The 21,668-nt window shown below is 42.6% G+C and overlaps 1 protein-coding gene across 1 annotated transcript in view; it reads right to left on the bottom strand.

The window, feature by feature from the left end:
* rbm20 (RNA binding motif protein 20) overlaps nt 1-21,668 on the bottom strand; it is a 51,594-nt gene that overhangs the window by 15,836 nt on the left and 14,090 nt on the right. The window contains exons 2-5 of the mRNA XM_061064349.1: nt 5,677-6,688; nt 5,047-5,111; nt 4,620-4,729; nt 2,413-2,513 (exon numbers count right to left, since the gene is read on the bottom strand). Of these exons, the coding sequence (XP_060920332.1) occupies nt 2,413-2,513; nt 4,620-4,729; nt 5,047-5,111; nt 5,677-6,688 (1,288 nt within the window). The remainder of the gene's footprint in view (nt 1-2,412; nt 2,514-4,619; nt 4,730-5,046; nt 5,112-5,676; nt 6,689-21,668) is intronic.

Here is a 21,668-nt window from a genome sequence, read left to right as displayed (position 1 = left end):
AGTCATGCCGTCGTACTTTTGATCACAAATTAAGTGAATGAATATATTTGTTCAAATGTTCTGTGAGCAGCCTTTCATGCACACACTCACACACACACAAATGAAACTCAACATTTGATGTGTTTGTGCTGCAGCGCTCTCTGTTCCACCTGTTCTGCTTCGACAGGTGTGTGTTTATAGCAACTAACATTAGAACATGTAGCACAGCCTGTAAATATGTTCACAGTGATATAACGCCGCCCTTTGTTGATAACCAACCAACGAAGCACTCGAGTTCAGGCTCCGGTTAAAAAAAGGTTCCCAGGTGATAAAGAAAGGTCAGAACAAAGCAGAGCCAGGATGATTGTTACTGTTAAAGAACTGGTTTTAACTTCGCTAGGGATTTAAAATTCCTCCTCTCCATCTGAGACACGTTTCTCTACATGGCCCAGATTGTCTCGTATACTTTAAGCTTCCTGTTGTTTTCTACCCGTAGTAATGTGTTTACGTTTACACACAAAGTTATTCAGCTTTTCTGTTAGTGGCAATCAATGTTTTGTTGATGTAATTAGTGGAAGGGAGAAGCTATGAATGCATTAAAGATCTGCAACGACCATATACAAATCCAACTCATCCATTCATACACATTCAATCGACGCAGACAAAGCAGGGGGAGCAACTCGGGGTTAAGTGTCTTACCCAAGGACAAATTGGACATGTGGCTGTAGCAGCTGGGGATCAGACCCCAGCCCCTCCCTCCTTCCCTCCCGGTAGAGAAAAGACAGACTCTAACCCCTGAACCACAGCTGCCCTAATTTATATTCATTTTTGTCAAGATGAAACATTAAAGTGTCAAACCAAGTTTGTTGCATTTTCAGGGATGTTGAAACCTCTCAAAATGTGGTTCATTTTGCAGAAACTATAATTATAATAATAATTAATTTTATTTGCTCTGAGGTGGGACCCTCACTCTGAGGTCGGTGCTCAGGGTCTGATTAAGGGAAAGAATGTTTTATTGGACATAACTTAAACAGATGCTTAAAGGAAGAGAGACGTTAAAGAGCAGCGTCTAAAACAGCGTGAACAGTTTGTGTCTTTGTGTATATGTCCTCCGTCATCGTGTGCGTGTAAAGCCGGCTGACTGTTGAAAGCTGCGCGCCGGACGGCAGAGCTGGCTTTCCTCAGGTTTAGCAGGGTTAATTTTCCCATCGCTCATCGTGCATTCTGCTTTTCAAGAGGCCTGCCGCACTGATTGATGCCCATAAACAGGTGCCATTATTCAGGTCGAGATACGACTGTTACCCTCCACTGTGGATCTGAGAGAAACGTCCTTCAAAAGGCTCATTATGACCTTACAATATGGAGACACATCGTGATCTGTCATGTTTGATACGTTAACTTTCTGCTGCATGTTTTCAAAGTCTTCTTTTTGCCCTGTCAGCAGCCTCTTCTTCTTTTTTTATTATTATTATTATGACCATTATGAAAGCGCTATTTTACCGTCCATGTCTGCAAAGCAGCAGCAATAAAAGGAAACTAAACAAGTCATTAATATGGAGGAGGGTAATACAGCACCAATAACTTGTTTCTCATGTTGTCCAGTTGAGGGGAATCATGTTGTCAAGTCCAGACAAAGTGCCCTGTTGGGCCCCAGCAGCTGTCAACAACAGGATCTACGTCCGTTCATAACCACAGACTGTAATTAATAATGTACCAGGCTGAGTGAGTCACCTATCAGTTCCTGCAGGGAAATGCTGTCTCAGTCTAACTTTCAGTCAACCTAACGACAGGCTGAGAGCTGGAGCTGAGGCGGGTTTTAAACCTCCTGACAAACCGTTACACCGCGCCCGCCTGTCAATCAGGTCAGCTACACGCCTTATTGTGAATAACTCTTAACCTTATAATATGTTTTGTGTTATAAATAAGTGGCAACCTCCGATGTTGAACAATGAAGCCGATGCTGAAGTGTAAAGTCCTACAGTTCCTTGAGTGTCCACTAGAGGCTGGCTGCAGAAGCACAGGAAGTCACATACACACCCATTCTAAAAAGCCTGTTTTTACAGCAGAGATTAACATGTTTACAGCCTGGTTCAAAAAAACAAATAGTTCTGATTAGCTCATGTCTCGATCGACACACACTGTACGGGGGGTGAATGTTTTGATGACTCATCAGTTTTGATTTGATGAAGGATAAGAGTTATTCACAATAAGGCGTGTAGCTGACCTGATTGACAGGCGGGCGTGGTGTAAGAGTTTGTCAGGAGGCTCTAATATTTACAGTCCGTGGTTAAAACCTTTGTGGATCTATGCAGGTGATTAAAAGTTGGATTTGAAAATAAGAACATCACAACAAGCACTCTGTACATCCTGTCAAACAAAAGATGGATGCAGAGTGAAAACCAGTCCTGAGAAGAATCCAAACATTGGTCTGACCTTTGACTCCGGCTGCTGCTGGGAGGAGAATCCTGCGTCCGTCAGGGGATACGTCTTCATGGCTGCAGCTGGTAAGTATGATGCATTGGCTCCTGACACATCTGCTGAAACAATTTAAGACTTGTCTGCAAAGATCGGCCAAGTGTGGGAAAAAGTTACATCTGCTGACATGATGTCACACAGTAACACCAACACAAGGCACATGAAGAAGAAACTTAAAGAAACTGACTGGATGCAAATAAACATAAATCATCAACGATCTCCTCCAGGCTTTCTGCTCCAGTTTCTGTTTCTGTCATCAAAGAGTTTCTGTTCAATTTCTGTACACGAAGGACGACATCGAGCGATTCATTAAATAAACATATTCATTCATGAGACGACGCCTCCACACTTGATGTTTAATACAACTGAAGATGAAGACTGTCGGCTCGTCTGGTTGAATATTTATGGAACTTTGATTTACTGAGAGAAGACAAATGTTCTGATTTGAAGAATAACTCAACAAGTAGTTTGAGTTTGGGGGCGGGCTGCTGATCTGACGATCGATGAGTTTTCACTTCTTTCTTTCTCTCGATGGAATTTCCTTTCATTTTTTTTATTTCGTTCTGTTTAAACAGCACAGCGTGGAGGCTTCCTTTCTTTTCACTTTATAAAAAATGAAAAAGGTGCAGGGAGAAGAAAAACGTATAAAACGCAGTTTGCACAAGGAAAAAAAAGTAGATGAGATAAAACTGAGAATAATCGTGCTCAAAAACATTCATATTTGCATAAGATACATAAGGTCTTGCAAAGGTATCTGGTAGCTAGAAGCTGTGCACGTTGGAGAGACTGTGGGAGTGATGGGGCAGATCACCACCACATTTTTTGGTCTACGGATACGACTGTTTTGGGAAAATATCTGGATAATCATGGAACAGATTCTTGGACAACTATTAACTTTCATCTCACTTTATTTGGGTGATCTGCCTGAAATAAAAGGAGGTGATAGATACCTTCTGAAAATATTTTCAGTAGCAGCAAAAAAAAGCGATCACCCGTAAATGGTTACAGGCTGATCCGCCCACAGTAGATACTGTAACTGGTTCGAAATTATGAAAGAGATTCACGAGATGGAAAGACTGACTTTCTTATTGAGAGTAAGAAAGGACTTGTACAATGCAAAATGGAGACAATATTTGACAAATCAATAGATAAGGTGCTAGGTGGTTTGCCCCACTCATTCTAACAACTTTATGTCGTTTACCTCCCTTTCACTGTTTTTTTTATTTTTTATTTTATCATGTAAATTATGAGAAGCTATTTAAAGACCCCTTGTGAACTGCACTACTTAGGTTATGACCTAAAATTGAACATGTCTAAATTTCTGGCAATTATTCTGATGTTATATTGTTGATGTTTTTCTGTTGAAAAAATAATAAAAAAAATTTGTGGCAAAAATAAAAAAGATACATAAGATCATTTAAACAAGGCACATCAAAGTGAGAATTTAAAAAGAGGTTGTAATAATAGAGGCTCCAAACATGCGTCAGGGATAATAAAAGAGTGTGGTGAGTTGAAACTGGAGCGTGATGTTTGGGATCTCCGCTCACAGCACCATCAAACTTTTTACTCCAGCAGTGAGTTTTTGTTTACAGAAATCTGAGGAGTAACTTTTACAAGAATCAGAGAGAGAGGTGATAACGTTTATCTGGAGTGTTGCAATGTTTTCTAAACGGATCGCAGTCGAGCGTAATGATGTCCCTCTGTGTCCTCTCCTCCTTCCACGCTGCCGATCTTAAAGATAAAACAACACCATGAGGGTGAACACAGTCCGTCAAACTAAATGCTGCTCAGTGAGCGAGTTGTGCAGAGTAATGGGTCAAAGCACAAACGCTCAGTTTGTCTTTAATTCAATAAGAGGAGCCTGGAGGGATAAAGAAAGTGACATTGATAAAGGAGTCAAAGAGAGCAGCTGCTCGACGTGTGGCAGTGCAGAAGAAGAACATGTTTTGATAGATTTGTGCGTTTGTTGATAGAAACTGCACCGACTGTTACAATCCTTCAACAGGAACCACACAGCCTCCGATCGGGTTTAAATCACTAAGAGAGCAGAGAGTGTAACACAACACTTTGTGTCGAGCCTCACGTTCCCCTTCCATTTATAACTCTGTTTGACAAAGTCCCACGCTCAGAGAAACAATGCTCAGGGTCAAAACGTGTTATCCTACCTTGACTCGCTGAGGAGTAGACCATGGAGTTTGTGCCGCCGGTGCTCAGACCGCCATCCGAAGGCCTGCTGTGAGTGTAGTGAACCGCTCCAGCTGATACGACTGCGGAGCTGCAACAATCACAGGAGGCTGATTATAGCTGCCCGCCCGCCCGCCTCGCTCATATCTTGTGACAGAGGCTCATATTCATGGTAACATTAAGACAGCTGAATATAGAGCGAGGAAAAGAGAAATAAAGTTTTCCAACGCTCATCAGAGAATCACACTGAAGCACAAATACATCACAGCGTTTACTCAAATCATCAAGAAGAAGAATCAAAGAAGCATTTTTTTTTTTTTTTTTACAAATAAGTGTTTAAAAAAAATCAACAAAATCAACTGAGTTCAGCTCCGAGCTTCCTTTGAACAACGCGTGCTACAAACTCACCTGTCGTTTGTGTACAACGCTCGGTTCTGCAGGTGCAGTTTTCCCTTCACGTGATGGTTCCAGTCCTGGAAACAAACACATTGTTAATAATCAAAGACTCAGCTAGGGCTCGACGTTAGGCAGCACTTTGCCTCTTGTTTGGTCTCATATGTGCAAACCGTATTATTGCTTTGATATACCGGTACTTTATTAATCCCTGAGGGGTTCACACTCTGTTATTTAGAGACATGCTTCTCACTCACACACAGACCTGAATCACACACAATGGATAGATGTCAGAGTGAGGGGGCGGCTACACAGGGAGCGCACCACAGCAGTTTGGGGTTCGGTGCCTTGCTCAAGGGCACCTCTGCAGTGCTCTGGCGCCTCTCCAGCTACCAGACCAACTTCCATATTGAGGTCCGCATCGGGACTTGAACCGGCGACCCTCCGGTTCCCAACCCTAAGTCCTAATGGACTTAGCTACTGCCGCCCCCATCACTCATCTGATTCTCATCTTATTTCAGGAGTGAGTGTTTCATCTATAGTTGAAGATTTCGTAAATTTTCTCAGACACAGATGTGTTCACAAACAAGAAACCTGATTCATGAACACAAAGCAGCGGTGTGGGTGACGGATCCGGTCACTCACCTTGAGGTTGTAGACCTTCTTGTCACAGATGCTACACTGGTGCGGCAGTTGAGAGGGCGTGACGGCGTGGAAGTCGTTCACTTGGTAAGGTTGAAGCGTCCTCGCTCCTGAAGATAGTGTTTCCTCACTTCCATGCATGGGCTGGTATCCCCCAAACCCCTGGATGCTACTTGAGCCAAAAGAGGAAACCCCACCAGTGGGATTGAACTTGGGGTCAGGGGTCGGCTCCTCTGGGTTATAGAGTTCAGTTCTGGAGCGGATTGGCTGGCCAGCTGCTGTCCACACGTTGGCAGCATTAGAAACCATATCCACCTTCCCGCTGTGACTCAAGTTAGGGGGGCCTTTCCACTGCTCCTTGTGCCCGCTGGGGTTGTAAGGATTCATGTTCTGCTCATTGACACTGAAAGCAGCTTGTTGCCCCAGCATATCATGACCATAGAAATCTTTCTGAAAGCCGGCGTTGTTCACGTTTTTTGCCAGCGTGTTGATCACAGAGTACTGTCCGTCACAGGAAGCTGATGCTGCAGATGTATTGAACTGAAGACGCCGGTCGGTATCAGACGGGTAAGCTGGCCCTGATTTTTTACCATACTCCTGTTGGGCCCCTCCAGCAGGATGGTTTAGTCTCACATTTGCAGGGTTTTGATTTAGTCCCCCGCCCACCAAGGCCCCTAATTGTGAATTTGATGATGGGAAACCAAGCATCCCCGTGGGCAGCCCCCCCTGAGGGTTTCCAACCAAAGTAGAAGTCCGGAGCTGATTGAACAGGGGATGGGACATGGCAACATTGGAAAGCACCTGATTGAGAGCGCTAGCTGCTGTGTTGCCCCCCTGAGCCAGTTTAATGCGATGGAGTGTAAGCTGGGCCTGCAGCTGAGCAAGTTGGAGGCTAGCAGGGCTCAGGAAGAGCTGTTGGTTCTGCTGCTGAGGCCCGGACAGCCCACCGCCTGGCAGCTGACCCCCAACCTGGATGCCCTTCTTATCGGCACTGTCCACAGGCACGGCACGGATGCTGCAAAACAAAAAACACAGATTTCAGGAATCTCAAAGGCAGCGGTGAAAATACGATTTTTTTTAGGAGAAAGAAGATATTGTCAAAATACATGAAGAGCAGCTTCAGCTAATAAACAGTCTTAAATATGTCTTAATTCATTACACCTAGCTGCGTTGTGCAATAATAAAGAATGTTATCGCACATCACACATTTTTCTCCAATCGTGCAGGCCTAATGATAATCGATATCTAATAAGGGTGTCAGGTCGAGGACATTTTCATTCAGGCATCTAGGAGCAGTTTAAACACACAGCAGTGACGTTAAAATGGTCGGAGCCAATCTTTAAGTTTATCCAAACATTTCAAATAATTCTTACAGCGAGCATCAGCGACCAAATCAGCTTGATTCTATTGTTTCCTATTGGAGTGTCCTAACTGCCCGTGAGCTGCACAGCGTGACATAGACGTTACATTTCTATTTTCCTTTCTGTCGCTCGAGTAGACGTACAAGTAACATGGAGGAGGGGACTCTACACGCCCCTGACGATCTCTTTCCTCACTCAGCAGAGCTTGCTAGCTCGTTAGCTTGTTTTACAAAGTGGAGACAGCGGTGCATTAATAATATCCACATAATGACTGAAATGTTGACCTTTGACCTGTGTCATCACCGGAGAGTAATTTGTCTCACTGCGGCTAGCAGGGCTGTTTATTGATGAACCTCTGAGTGCTGTGATTTGAGTCAACGGCTCGTCAATACAAAGCACCAAAAAAATAAAAAAGTACCACACTTCAGTTTGTCCACTTCCAAAATAAAAGCACCACACTTCAGTTTGTTCACTTCCAAAATAAAAGCACCACACTTCAGTCTGTCCACTTCCAAAATAAAAGCACCACACTTCAGTTTGTCCACTTCCAAAATAAAAGCACCACACTTCAGTTTGTCCACTTCCAAAATAAAAGCACCACACTTCAGTTTGTCCACTTCCAAAATAAAAGCACCACACTTCAGTCTGTCCACTTCCAAAATAAAAGCACCACACTTCAGTTTGTCCACTTCCAAAATAAAAGCACCACACTTCAGTTTGTCCACTTCCAAAATAAAAGCACTACACTTCAGTTTGTCCACCTCCAAAATAAAAGTACCACACTTCAGTTTGTCCACCTTCAAAATAAAAGCACCAGATGTTATAATGTTTACAAGGGGATGTAATGTGGACAGGGAGCGTGCAATCGTGTCTGATGTGATATCCAACGCTCGTGTGCTGTTGGGACACAAACATGGAAAATGACGGGCGTCTTCTTCAGACCTTCCCAGCACCTTTTTACAGTTTATCGAATGTTGCAAGTTGTGAGTTCATTGAATAAAGACGGATACATTGAATTGAGACGCCGTCCTAAAAGTCAGACCCCTGTAATTGAACGGTTTAGAAGTAGATCGCACAGCCCTGCAGTGACCCTGTTTGACTGGTCTGTCATTTCAATTTCAGATGAATGCCCTCACATGCTGTCTAAACTTAGTCTACTCAACTATGTATCACATCATCTATGTTAAGCACCTGACACGGCCCTATTTACCCACAAGTCCCCTACGCTGAGAGGTGACAGACCAGCCACATTAGATGTGGTGAAATCCCAAATTGTTCGACACAGAGATTTCTCGTTCATGACGTTTTGCATGCGGCGAAGTCGACACACTAGAATTATGAATGTGATACTGCTTGCAGAGACCGCTCTCGGCTCATGTCGAGGAACGGTTGTGATAACAGGTTTAGGGTTTTCATTTCTGAAGTATCAAATCGTTTCAAAATCCTTTTTCAAATATGGATTTGTGCAACTGGATCCTGTTGAGGATTATCACCTCCTGGTCTGTCTTTCAGTGGCTTGTGCAGTTGTGATGTGGTCTTGCGATTACACTGTCACATCATAAAGTCATCATATCACAACCATTACTCATACTCCTGCTGAGCTGTGAACTGTCCCGCTCTAAACATTTTGTTGCAGAAACTCCTCGCTTGTTGTTGTTTTGCACCAAGCTTAATACTAAACGTCATCTTCCTGATTTTCTTTCCCACTAACTGCACGTAGTTAAACTGCTGTATTATGTTTCCTGTCCTCAGGCAGCGGGGGTTCTAATGTGCATGCAGGTGTGATTTCTTTTTATGCTCAAATGTTTAGCTCCGTCTGACGGCGCGTGCCCCGCCCTACTGGATCTGTTTTTGGAACGTGAGCGCAGCCATGATCAGCTGTACACACATCAAGGGACAACTACAAGATCACTTGAGTATAAAGTTGCTTGTTTAGACGTAATGTTGATAAAGTGATGAAAAAATATGATCGCCAGTTCGCATTTTGTGTTTTATTTTGAAATTTGACGCTCTGTGCGTTTCCTAGTCTGACTTCCTGCCGTTGTTCTATTCTGTCCAGCTCGACTCGAACCTGCAGCTTACTCGGAGTAGAGCCTAGAGGCGCTGGTGGCACGCTCCATAGAAGGACCACGACGCTCGCTGTGGAAACACAAGCATTGACTAGAGTGGCAGCCAACTACGGCAGCGGACAGCGGCGCCCACGGAGTATGTGGAAATTGGGGGTTACAGCGTCTCTGGAAAAGATCAGAGACGTTCCATCAGGAGGCACTACCAACAACAATTTAAATCATCTGATCTCACAGCTTATTCCAGAAACAGACACAAAGAAGTGAAGACTGGTTTATCGGCTCATTAGTTTCAGCTCTGATGTTGAGAATCAGAGCGACACAAACAAACCTCAAACCAAAGTCCATGTTATTTATTTATTTAAATGTATTGAACCAGGAGAACCTCATTGAGATTAAGAATCTCGATTGCAAGAGTGTCCTGGCCTAGAGGGGCAGCAGCACAACAAAGAGTTACAGACATAAAACACAGAGTAATTACAAACACACTTTAACATGTCTTGAGTCACAGAGCACAAAGTCATTAAAGCATCTACAAACTGAAGCATCTTCCTCACACACCTTCAATCTACTTTTAAATGATTTAAAGAGACAAGCACCCCCAGACACAGATCATCCTGCAGGAGATTCCAGGCCGCCGGAGCAGCGTACCTGAAACTCCTTTTCCCCATTTCAAGACGCACTTTGGGAACAGATAACTACAATAAGTTTTGCGACTGGGTTGCATACTTTGGGCAGTAACTGACAGTCGGCCGCTTCACAGTTGATTATTCACTCTCTTTAAGTGTGCAAGCTTGCTGATGGAGAGACACACTTACACCCTCCAGCTTATGACTCAAAGCTATAAATACCAGCCCTCTCCCATCCCAACACGCCGTGTCCTTCATAGACTAATATGGAGTCTTGGGCAGCTGGCACAGTGTGCTGAACAATTCAATATCATGATGAAGAGAAGATACGGAGGCGTGCAATCGACCACGACCAGGAATGAAATGGATGAGGTTCAACGAGTAAAGGCCTTTGCAAACTGAGTCTGAGCTAAAAAAACAAACAAATACGATCTCAGGGACGCTGGTGGCCTAGTGGTTGGTGCGCGCATCCCATGAACGGAGGCTGTAGTCCTCTAAGCAGGCGGGCAGAGTTCAAATCCAACCTGTGGCTCCTTTCCCTCATGTCATTCCTCTCTCTCTCTCCTCTGTCCTATCTCTTTTTGGAACAGATTCTATTTTCTAAGGTTTTACACATCCATCCCTCTGTCTGTAGTGTGTGTGTGTGTGTGTGTGTGTGTGTGTGTGTGTGTGTGTGTGTGTGTGTGTCTGTGTGAGAAACATGTCTCCAATAACAGAGGGTAAACCAGAATTTCACTCAGTATTTTCCCAGTGTAACTTTTTTGTTAAATCCGGTAAGTTTACATTCATAAATATATTTATTTACACTGATGGATATTTTGAAGGTGCTGTTTTATGCAGCAGGTGTTCATATTTATGGATTTGTTTTATGTGATGTCTTACAGACTTTATTTATTGCTTACTTTAACACAAACACACACATGCACAAATAGGATTCTATGGACATGCACTGATAGACACAGCGCCTGAGCTGCTGGGGGGGGGGGCACCTCTGCAGCGCTCAGGAAGTGACCTGCCACCTCTCCAGCAACCAGACCGACTTCAAGACTTGGTCCTCACCGGGACCTGAACCTGCCACACTCGGGTTTCTACACAGCTTCTGCCGCCCCGACATATTCTGTTCTTGCTGTTTCATTCTTTGTCCTCCAGCTCAGAGACAACAGGTGCAAAATGAGTTATGAGAGTTATTGTGTCGTGCATAAACAATCTGCTCAGCCCGACGCAGGCTCACGAGACTCCGTTATTAATCCACAGAGACCAAAGACCAGCAGGACACACTTCATCACAAAAATACTGACTGCATAAAAACATTGTGACGTCTCTTCAGACTTTACAGACAAACATGGCCGACTTATAAACACTGAAACTAATCAGCAGAGCTCCACAACTATTACATTTAATCAATAAAAAATAAAAAATAAATGTTACATTCAGGGACTCAGCGGCAGAGGAAACACTTGATGACAAACTTTATCAAGGTTTTATAAAAGATCATTTAAAACATATTTAGATGATTCATTGTTTAAGAACCACAAAATGTATTTTCTTTAATTATGCACAAAATAAAACTCCTCTTTATGAACTATCAGCAGAGACAGCGAGGCAGAGAGCGAGCGTGATGTGAGATTATTCTGGCTGTTTTTATTTTCACCCTTTGAAGTCGGTTCACGTTTGTCAGACTGTGTTCTACGTTTCACTGCTGTTATTTTCTTCAGGTCTAAACTACGTTCGATGGCTGGGATGTCCTGACTGTGTCGTGGACAATAAAGTTTTTTGAATCCTGAAAATCCTCAGTAGGTCACAGTGTCTGAGGGCCGACACACACACACACACACACACACACACACACACACACACACACACACACACACACACACACACACACACACACACACACACACACACCTGCAGCAGAGCAGCTGTTAAAGTTTCATTTTGCTAAACATCTTTGTCTCAAACAGCTTTTTCTGGGAAAAGAGTAAAATCCTGGAACTTGCAACCTGATCACTTGAAGCTTCCTGCAATCTTCAACACTTTTTATTATTTATTTATTTATCAGTTTATTAGTCAGGGACAACACATTTTTTACATCTGATGCAACAATGTCTCAACAGTGCAACCGATGCATCGTACATCGGACTTCTAACTTCTTCTGGGTTTTGTAATTTTGTGTCATAAAATGTAAAAAAGTTTTTCAAAATGTAAATTTGTCTCAAGCTTTGCAAAAATGTTTCACACTTTGTAATTTTGTTTTGCACTTCCCAGCCACCGTAGTTACCTGAGATGAGGACTGGACTACATGCTGGTCTACAGTCTCCACTTTCAGTGTGCAAACATTAAACATTAAAAAAAAAGAAGAGGGATAAGAAAATGATTTTAACAAGGTACAGGGAGGAGGAAGGCGTTTAAACTTCACATTAATGTTTTCTTTCTCTTCCCTTTGTTGTTGTTGTTGTTGTTGTTGTTGTTGTTATTTAGAATTTGTATATAAATATATAAAATCATAACTTGACATTGTAAAGATAAATGAATAACCTATGAAACTTTATTACATTACAAGCTAGCTGGATAGATGGAGCATGGTGCATCACATAAACCATAAAATAAAAAAATATTCGTCGTGTTAAGGTCGATTCTAAAAACCTGGCCACGCAGGAACTCCAGATATTTATATGTTGCACTCACCGTCTCTGCAGAATAAAAAATTAAAAACCAAACACAGGAGAGGCGGTAAAGAAACCCACGCTGGGGGTTTAGGAACACAAGGATATTCAATGTCAGAATAAAAAGAGGAGGAAGAAATCATGACGGCGGCACTGAGCCCCGGGTTCAAAGACTGACGAGTAAATCAGAGGAAGGAGACGCTCTGAACACACGCTTTGAGAATTATCCTACAAGCACCTATTTATAAAACAGACTGCACACATCCATGAACCAGGTCAAAGTATGATTCCTTTAAACTAATCCGACTAACTAAAAAACAACAACAACCATCTTTGGAGAACATTCCTGTTTTAAAATTCCAGTCCAAAGCCGCACTCTTGTAACACACACACACACACACGCACACACACACGTCCACAGAGCTCAAAGTCGGCTCCGTAGTCACAACAAAACGCCACATGGGCCTAATCAGTCCACAGACCGTCATTGAGAAGGAAGCAACGAATTAGAGGAGGCGTTTTAAATCCATAGAAAATGAACCCGGCAAAAGGTCCAGATATAAATCCAGGATGTGTGCATGTTCCAAACACACAGAGCAGCAGCTGTCAAGACTTAGCAGCACATACACCAGAACAGGAAACCGCCACACCTGGAGGTACGGAGGGAACGCACTAACCTTGCAAAGAGTGGCCGCGGAGGTCGAGCTAACAGCCCTGATACTAAACTCTGCAGCGCGTCCCTACAGCCCGCGCTCTGCCCGGCAGCTTAGAGCGACGCACGTCTCTCCCCACTGACATGACGAGTAACGTCAGCACATGTTCACCAGCATATCATCCCCACCACCTCCCTGTGTGCCTGTGACCACTGAGCAGGCAGGCGGAGGAGACGCATGTGATGAGAAGTCACAAGTGGTCTGGGTGTGCGTGTGTGTGTGTGTGTGTGTGTTTGTGTTTGTGTGGACGGGGGTAGACCGACACACACGGAGGCTTTTAGGGAATGCTTAGCGATCGTAAAGCTGCAGTGGAGGCAGCAACAGTTTGACCGACACTCTTTAGTTTGAGCTTTTAAATTTAGATTTTTTTTATAAATCACGTTAAGTTTTATTTCTTTATTTCTATTCGTCCGGGCTTATTTACTGTACATTCATTAATAATAATAAAAAGTTTATTTATTCAGCACTTTTCTAAAAAAGGTCACAATGTGCTTCACAAAATAAAAACATGGACGAGTGTCATGAAGAAGATGAAATTCAATGAATCACAGCAGCACATTAATTACCAATCAGTCGATTAAAAGGCCTTCCTGCAGCGCCGCTGGTCTCGGGGTTAGTGCGTGTATCACATGTACAGAGGCTGAAGACCCCGTGTCTGAGTCCGACCTGTCCCACATGTTAATCCCCTCTCTCTCTATCCACTTCCTGTCTGTAAAAAAAAGCCCCAAAATAAACCTAAAAAAAGGTGTCTTTTAAAAAAGAATATGTTTGAAGTAATGATTTAAAAATAAAAAAAATACTGTATACTTTTTATTAACCCGAGGGAAATTCAAAGCAGGTGATGAGTTTGACCGTTGTCATGACGACCGGGTGAAACCGACCTGAGGATCACAATATGTTTACAGACGAGCTAATTAATCTACATGATGTTTTATCACAGCAGCACAAACAGCAACAGTACAGCAGCTTTCAGGAGCAGCTCACGGTTCCTTATGCAGCAGCCTTTGACGTAATACCCGGTGTTTCCATGGCAACGATAAACATGTCGCATTTGTCATGGCAGCCATCGCGACAAGACACGTCCCGTGACCAATCTAAAATTACAGATTTCTCTGGCTTTGATAACTGTTGGAAATATTTGATGTACGTTTAAATAATCTTGATTTAAAAAACAAATAAAACATGAAACATTTCCTCAATGTTTTATTTTGAAATACTTTGTTTGTCTGACCAAGTCGACGAAAGTCTTCAGCTGCAGAAAAATATATCGCTGAGCAGTCGACCCGTTATTAAAGATTTAAGAGCCAAGACTTCGATCTTTCAAAGTAAAATGTTCTCAGAATATTTGAAGAGAAGCAATTTAAAAAACAGCCAAAATAGATTTTTGTCCCAACTCTCAAGAATGAGTCAAATAATAATAAATATGTTTCATTATGAATTAATTAATTAATTAATTAATTAATTAATTAATAAATAAATTGAATTGTGTTTTGGAGGTAGTGGTGATGAACTCTAGAGGCTCAAATATAAAAACACTTCGAAACATTCACCACACGGACAGATCAAACAACACGCATCCAGCAGTTTATTATTTGTTCTTACTTTGTAAGAAGTTGATCACTAAATATTCTGAAATGTAAATATAAAGTAGACGACTTTTATTTTGTATTAATTGTAATTATTAAATTTAAATATGAGAGTGAGAAATAAATTCAGCGAGGGATTAAACCGAGCGAGCGACGAGGTCTGGGCTGAAACTGATAGGGAAGTGTTTAATTACCCACCAAAATAAAACGACCCTCCTCATAAGACACACATGCAACAGGGACACATTAAGGGGAAGATTTTGTGATTGAAGTGCTAAATTAACAAGATTAAAATCGTAAATTTGAGAGAAAAAAATACGTAAATTAACGAGAGAATAAAGTCGTAAATTAACGAAAGAAAATACTTAAATTAACAAGAATAAATTAACAAAACGTAAATTAACGCGAATAAAGTCGTAAATTTAAGAGAAAAAAAAAGTAAATTAACGAGAATAAATGAACAAGACATAAATTACCGAAAATAAAGTCGTAAATTAACTCGAGAATAAATTCGTAAATTAACGAAAGAAAAGACTTAAATTTACAAGATTAAATCCTAAATTTAAGAGATTAAAGTTGTAAATTAACGAGAGAATAAATTTGTAAATTAACGAAAGAAAAGACTTAAATTTACAAGATTAAATCCTAAATTTAAGAGATTAAAGTCGTAAATTAACGAGAGAATAAATTTGTAAATTAACGAAAGAAAAGACCTAAATTTACGGGATTAAAGTCGTAAATTTAAGAGAAAAAAATGCGTAAATTTAAGAGAGATTAAAGTCGTAAATTAATGAGATTAGAGTCATAAATTAACGAGAATAAAAAAATAAACAAGACGTAAAATAACAAGATTAAAGTCGTAAATTTGAGAGAATAATTTAAGACATTAAAGTCGTAAATTAACAAGAGAAAAATCAATATTTTAGAGAGCAGCAGACGTCTGTATGAAAATGAGGAACATGGAGCATTGTGTGAAGTTAAACTTTAGTGAAACTTTCATAAATAAAGACGTCCTCTTGTCGTCTGTAAAACCGACTGATTTTAAACTCTCCGTGGGATGAGCTGCTTTAAGGTCTCTAAATATTGGATTAGTCACATACGCAGAAATTAAACTACCCGTTCACATTCAGCACATCAGCGTCACATCGTCAGGAGCATCGGGACCCTGAAAAGATCCTGAAAGAAACTGGAGCTTTTCAAAGAGAGAGAACGACATCATCTCTTTAGTGGCAGAGGAAATGACCGCTCTTCCAAAACAACTTTTCAGAAGAATCATTTTAACCACAGCTTCAATTAAATGAACGGCTTCATTAAGGCTCTGGGGCGTCAGTTTCTGTTTTTGCCAGATTGGGAATACAGAGTCAGAAATCAAGGAGAGAGAGAGTTGAGAATGAAATGACACAGGTTGGATTCGAACCCGGGTTGCCCGCTTGTAGGAGTGTGCCTACACACACACACACACACACACACACACACACACACACACACACACACACACACACACACACACACACACACACACACACACACACACACACACACACACACACACACACACACACACACAGCGCATGGGAGTCTCTTAAACAATGTTTGCACTGCCCACTAGGGGGTGCTATGTTTTTCCATAACGTCCCAGGAGGTCCGTCGGGGATGAACATTAATGTAACCTCCATGTGAGGATTGACACTCTCTTCTTCAGGCAGAGGTCAGCGTGTTATTTATTCTCCTTTACGTTAGAATGAAACTGATTAAGAGCTTCAGTGTTTAAGTCGTGTTTCCTAAGACTGAGAACGGCTGAATACTCAGAGCAAAAAAAAGGAAGAAGAATATGGACTCAAGACTCTTTTTCTCGATCAGCCACACAACCCGTACTCTCTTCCCAATATGGCATAAAAAGATACTGACGTCCCAGAGCCTTAATTTAACTTTTCAACAAATCAGACACGTACACGCAGCCTGCATAGTCGACATATAGATTCCACCATACCATGAGAGACGCTTAAAGTGGGGAGAGGCCTGGGTGAGGAAGCAGGGTCAGCTTGCCTTGCTCCACATTTGGCACAGTCTCAAGCGAGGATGGTTCCTGATTTATGGCGCCCGAGCAATAGGTGAAATATCTTGGCCAGAGAGACGCGGGGTCTGGCCCCTTACGACCAACCGTGTGGCCGGTGTGTCCACACTCTGACTCACGCCATGTTCCTGATGATGCTTGTAAAGCAGTCAGATTTATGCTGCGATCAGTCGTGGGGTTTTATGAAGGGATATCAAAAGGTAAACTAGAGTTTGTGAGGTAACTCAAATCTGGTGTACCCGACCACAGCTCAAATAAATAAGTTCACATGCCTGACGTTAAGTCACTAACCCCGCCACACACAAACACATGTCACAGCAAGAGTCATGCAACTTAACCCCCGCTGGAGAAACATTTTTCTCTACCTCTTTCTCACATGCACACGATGGCCGCAGGTTATCTTATTTCAGCCATGAAGACGGCGTAACGCGGGATATCGGGGTCAAAGAGAAACACACAGGTCAAAGGAAACTTCTGACTCGTCAGCTGTCGCCCAACTCGGGAACTTTAAGAGCATTCCAACAAATCTGTTACGCCTGCAGGAAAACTGCAATTAGTCTTCAGAGCTCTGCTGACATGGTGCCTGCACCAAGACTTTAAAACGAGCACCTGTTTAAGGTTTATGCTTAGAAGTCAAAAATCACGGCGAGCCCGAAGGCTAAAATTAAATAACAAATGTTTGCAGGAAAACTGCAGTTAGTCACCAGAGTGCCGCTGACATGCTAGAAATCAAATATCGACTCAAAAATATCTCTTAACAAGAATAAGTCCTGATCAACATCGTATTTCAAGATATAAAAAGTTTTTTAAAAAGCCAATGGGGCATGCAAACTGTAGGCGTACTTGAGTAAAGATGAAGTTTGCATGTCTCATTTTAAGACACTCGAGTACATTTAGCTTGCATCATTGGCTTATTTGCGTAATTTGCTTTTTGGTTCCTTATATCTTTAAACAAGATATTTATCTGGACTCATCGGGCTAATGTGCAACAAGATTTTTTTGACTAAATGGTAAATGGACTTGAGCTTGTTTATTTCATTTCTAGTTTTCTGACGACTTTAACGCTTTAACACAGCAGGTCACACCTACACATTCACAAACTGATAGTAGACAGGGGCGTGTCCAGAGGGGTGGCATGGGCCCCCCTTGAAGTCTGATTGGACAACCCCAGGTGCCACCCCAAAAATGGTAAACTGTCACTGACCATTTGCCCTGTCAGAATACATGATAGTTGGGTTTAACTTATGTTAAACTTTGCAAATCTCTCTCAGAAGACAGGTGCATAGGAAAGTAATGCGTCGGGACCAAAACACTACTTTAAATTGTAACTTTGACCATACATCTTCATTAAAAAGTTAAAGTTGCCATCATCTTGTGTTCTAAAGTAGATATTCTTGATGAGTTTAGGGAGGATAAATAAACAACATTTATTGGTGTGTGTTTGTGCGCACATCACGCTTCAGGCCTCCCCTGCATACGTCAGAAACCCAGTTGGGCCACCCAGTCCCAAAAAAAAGTCTAGACACGCCCCTGATGGTAGAGGCTGCTGCGTAAAGAATCCATCAGTATTACATCAGGGGGCGGCAGTAGCTCAGTCTACAGGATCTGTTGTGAACCGGAGTGTCGCAGGTTCAAGTCCAAGTGCAGACCAGAATACAGAAGTTGTTCTGGTAGCTGGAGAGGTGCCAGGTCACTTCCCGAGTACTGCAGAGGTGCCCTTGAGCAAGGCACTGAACCCCCAACAGCTACCTCCCTGCGTAATATCCCCAATCTGACATCCCTACATTAATGCATGTCCACAGGTCCTGTTTGTGCATGTGTGTATTTTGGGCCTATGTGTTGGAGAAGCATGACTCTCAATAACAGAGTTTTCGCCGACAAAGCAGCAGGAGCAACTTGAGGTTCAGTGTTTTACCCAAGGACACATTGGACATGTAGCTGCAGGAGCTGGGGATCAAACCCCCGACCTTCTAGTTAAGAGACAAACAACTCGACCCTTAATGACTAGAAATAAGACAAACTCACTTGTTTAGATTTGAGTTTTTGCAGTGTAGTCATAGTTACAGGTTGGCTCCTTGATGCTTGAAGACTTTAAACTGACACCTGGTAAGTGTTTATGCTTGTAAGTAAAACATCACAGGAAGCCTGATTGCTATACCGTAAAATCTGATGTATAAGACGCACTTTTAATACTTATTTTTTCATCTTAAAAGTTGGCTGCGTCTTACACACCGGTGCGACCAATAAACCAGTATAAAATACTGAAACACGCGCCGTCATTACAGCGGGTGAAGCAGCCCCTAACTGCGACCAGATGCGATTAAATACCCATCTCCATTCAGTGTGTATTGAAAGCTGAGTGCACGCTGTGCTGGGAAAGACGGCGACACAGACCAGTCTGGCTGCGCAACTTTTTCCACATCTTTTCTCCCTCACGAGGTCATAATCATGAATTTACAGAAAACAGTGGTATATGTTATCGTAAATAAACCTTGTGGAGTGCTCTTTTGATTGAAAGAGTCCTATATTAAAGAGTGACCAGCGGAGTCGGGCAGCGCGACTCGCAAGCTAGGAGTCTGTGCTTCACAACTTTCCCTGCAGGTTGAGAGCTCGACTACCGTACTGTAGCTAGTAGGAGAGAAAACTACCGAACGTGAAACAAGACGGGACTTTAAGAGCGACACAAAAACTGCACGTTGTAGACATCGCTGAACACAATATAAATCGTCACGCAGGAAAACAGTTTACATTGTTTTTTTCTCTCGAAGAGACCTTCAAAACAGGGTGTGGATTTTATGGTAATTTAAAAATAAAGACATCTGGGACTCGGAGAGGAGGGGGATGTCGTCCAACACTGTAAAACACAAGAGTATCAGGTGCTTGCCTTCATTCAAAATATGCTTACCACACACTTTCTAAAGTAAACCAGCAAAGCCCTCCAATGTAAACCATACATTCCAACACTACAATTTTCGGACACATTATCAACACTTGCTGCTCTTTCCTGCCTATCAGGTGTATCGCTGTCAGCTTTGATTGGAGTGTGCTGACACGGGCTAAGAAACGCCCTGGACTCCGCTGACATTGAGTGTCAAACGGGGGTGCTGAGAGCTGGATCCAGGTGACCAAGTCTCTGCACAGCTTTCTTGGACTTTGGACAGAGTGACATCAGTGAGCCATCTGGCTTGTCAAAGCTGCGGTCGGCAAAAGAAGGATGGAGGCCACACAGGCCGAAAGGGAAAGTCCAAACTTTCAGCAGCTGTAGCTTCAGAAACAGTGCTCACACAAGTTTGACACAACACAGCCCCTCGTCCTTTAATCCTTCAGAAAATCGAGAAAGCGGAGGGAGAGGGAACTTTGTTGGAGGAAGAAGATCAGGAAAATTAAGTGCTTCCTTTGAAAGCTATATGTTGGACAACAGACGTATTAGTGGGGTAGCAATTAAACAAGACTCAGAGGTGAAGCCAAATGAGGAGTGGGGGGGGGTCGTGTTGGCTTTGACAACTTAGCCTGACCAGCCATTTTTCCTTCTGCTCTGAAACAGTTATTTATAGCCGCCATCCTCATGTAGACAGTACATTTCTTTCTCATAGGCTGCCGCCGTGTAGTCACATATTTAAACTTACAGCTAAAACAAAACTGTGCTTCTGAAATGCAACAGCTCCAACTATCTACATAAAACAGACGATAACATCTTCCACAGCGTGACTTATTTGTTCTAATCATGATCAGCACGCAGCAGGGTACAGTACGGAGGGCTTATCAAGTCTCTTCCCCAACAGCGCTCAGCAACATCGGAGCTATATTAGTGAACAAGGTGACGTAGTGATGATTCCCACCCCACCCCACCCCGCCACCCCTCCTGCTACTCCTTCTCTCCCGCCTTTACTCCGTTCATTACCCCCATTTCTCTCCACTCTTACCTCACTCAAATTCTCCTCCATCTCTGTCCAAGATAAGCAATGCATTTTCCCAGCTGTCACTGCTGTCATGCTGGCAAATACCGATCGAAACCCTGTTGCATTGTCCGACCCTCTGACTTCCAAGCCAATGGCAACTCAGCTCCTCTCCCTCACCTTGCTGAAGTTAGAGTTACTGCAGTTCTTTGACCGGCGTCCTGTGATCTCTCAATACGTCACATTTTGAATCCAGAAACTAAACTTTAGCAACAAGTGATTCAAAGTTTAAAAGCTAATAAATAAAAGTTTTACACGACTGACACTTCACTCTAAAGATTGGTAAATGTTTATTTTGGGCCTCATTCCCCCCTATTCGGACTCAAGCCAGCAAAGGCCTGATTATCAGATGGTTGTTCCTGTGGGGTGAGGTGTGTTAAGAGTAAGTTTACCCTCCTCGATCTGCTGCAGAGAGACCAAGGCCAACAACAGGACAAACACGCCGTGACTCCTCTAACATAGGAAATTACATTACAGCATATCCATGTGGTTGAGCCATAGTGCCAGTCCTGAGGTATGAAAGGGTATCACAGATTTCTCCGCCCTAGCAATTCTCTTTTTACATCAAGCATGTGATGGAAAGTGAAAACCACGGCGGCCATGCCTCCCTACACGATGTCGCTGGCACAAAATCAGACCGAGAGGAAGGCAGAAAGTTTGAGGTCAATCTTTTAGACTTCATCGTCCCAAAGGGGAAACTCTTCCTCACAACACGGTACAATCAACAAACAAAACAACAGCTTGCAGTACACACACAGCTGATTCAGCTCGGCCTGGCGTTTAAGGTTATGGCTGCAGGGATCAAGCTTTTCCCGAAGCGAGCCTTCTTGCTTTAAAAAAACATGATAGCATGGCAGTCATAGAAATGTTTGGATAATAACCACTTTAGCAAATCAACACGTCTCGACTTCTTATAAATCTTACACGGAAATGATGATGGAAAACAC

The sequence above is a fragment of the Labrus mixtus genome, chromosome 2 (assembly GCF_963584025.1).
Source record: "Labrus mixtus chromosome 2, fLabMix1.1, whole genome shotgun sequence".
In the NCBI taxonomy this organism is placed as follows: Eukaryota; Metazoa; Chordata; class Actinopteri; order Labriformes; family Labridae; genus Labrus; species Labrus mixtus.
This window is presented reverse-complemented; position numbering and strand designations above follow the sequence as displayed.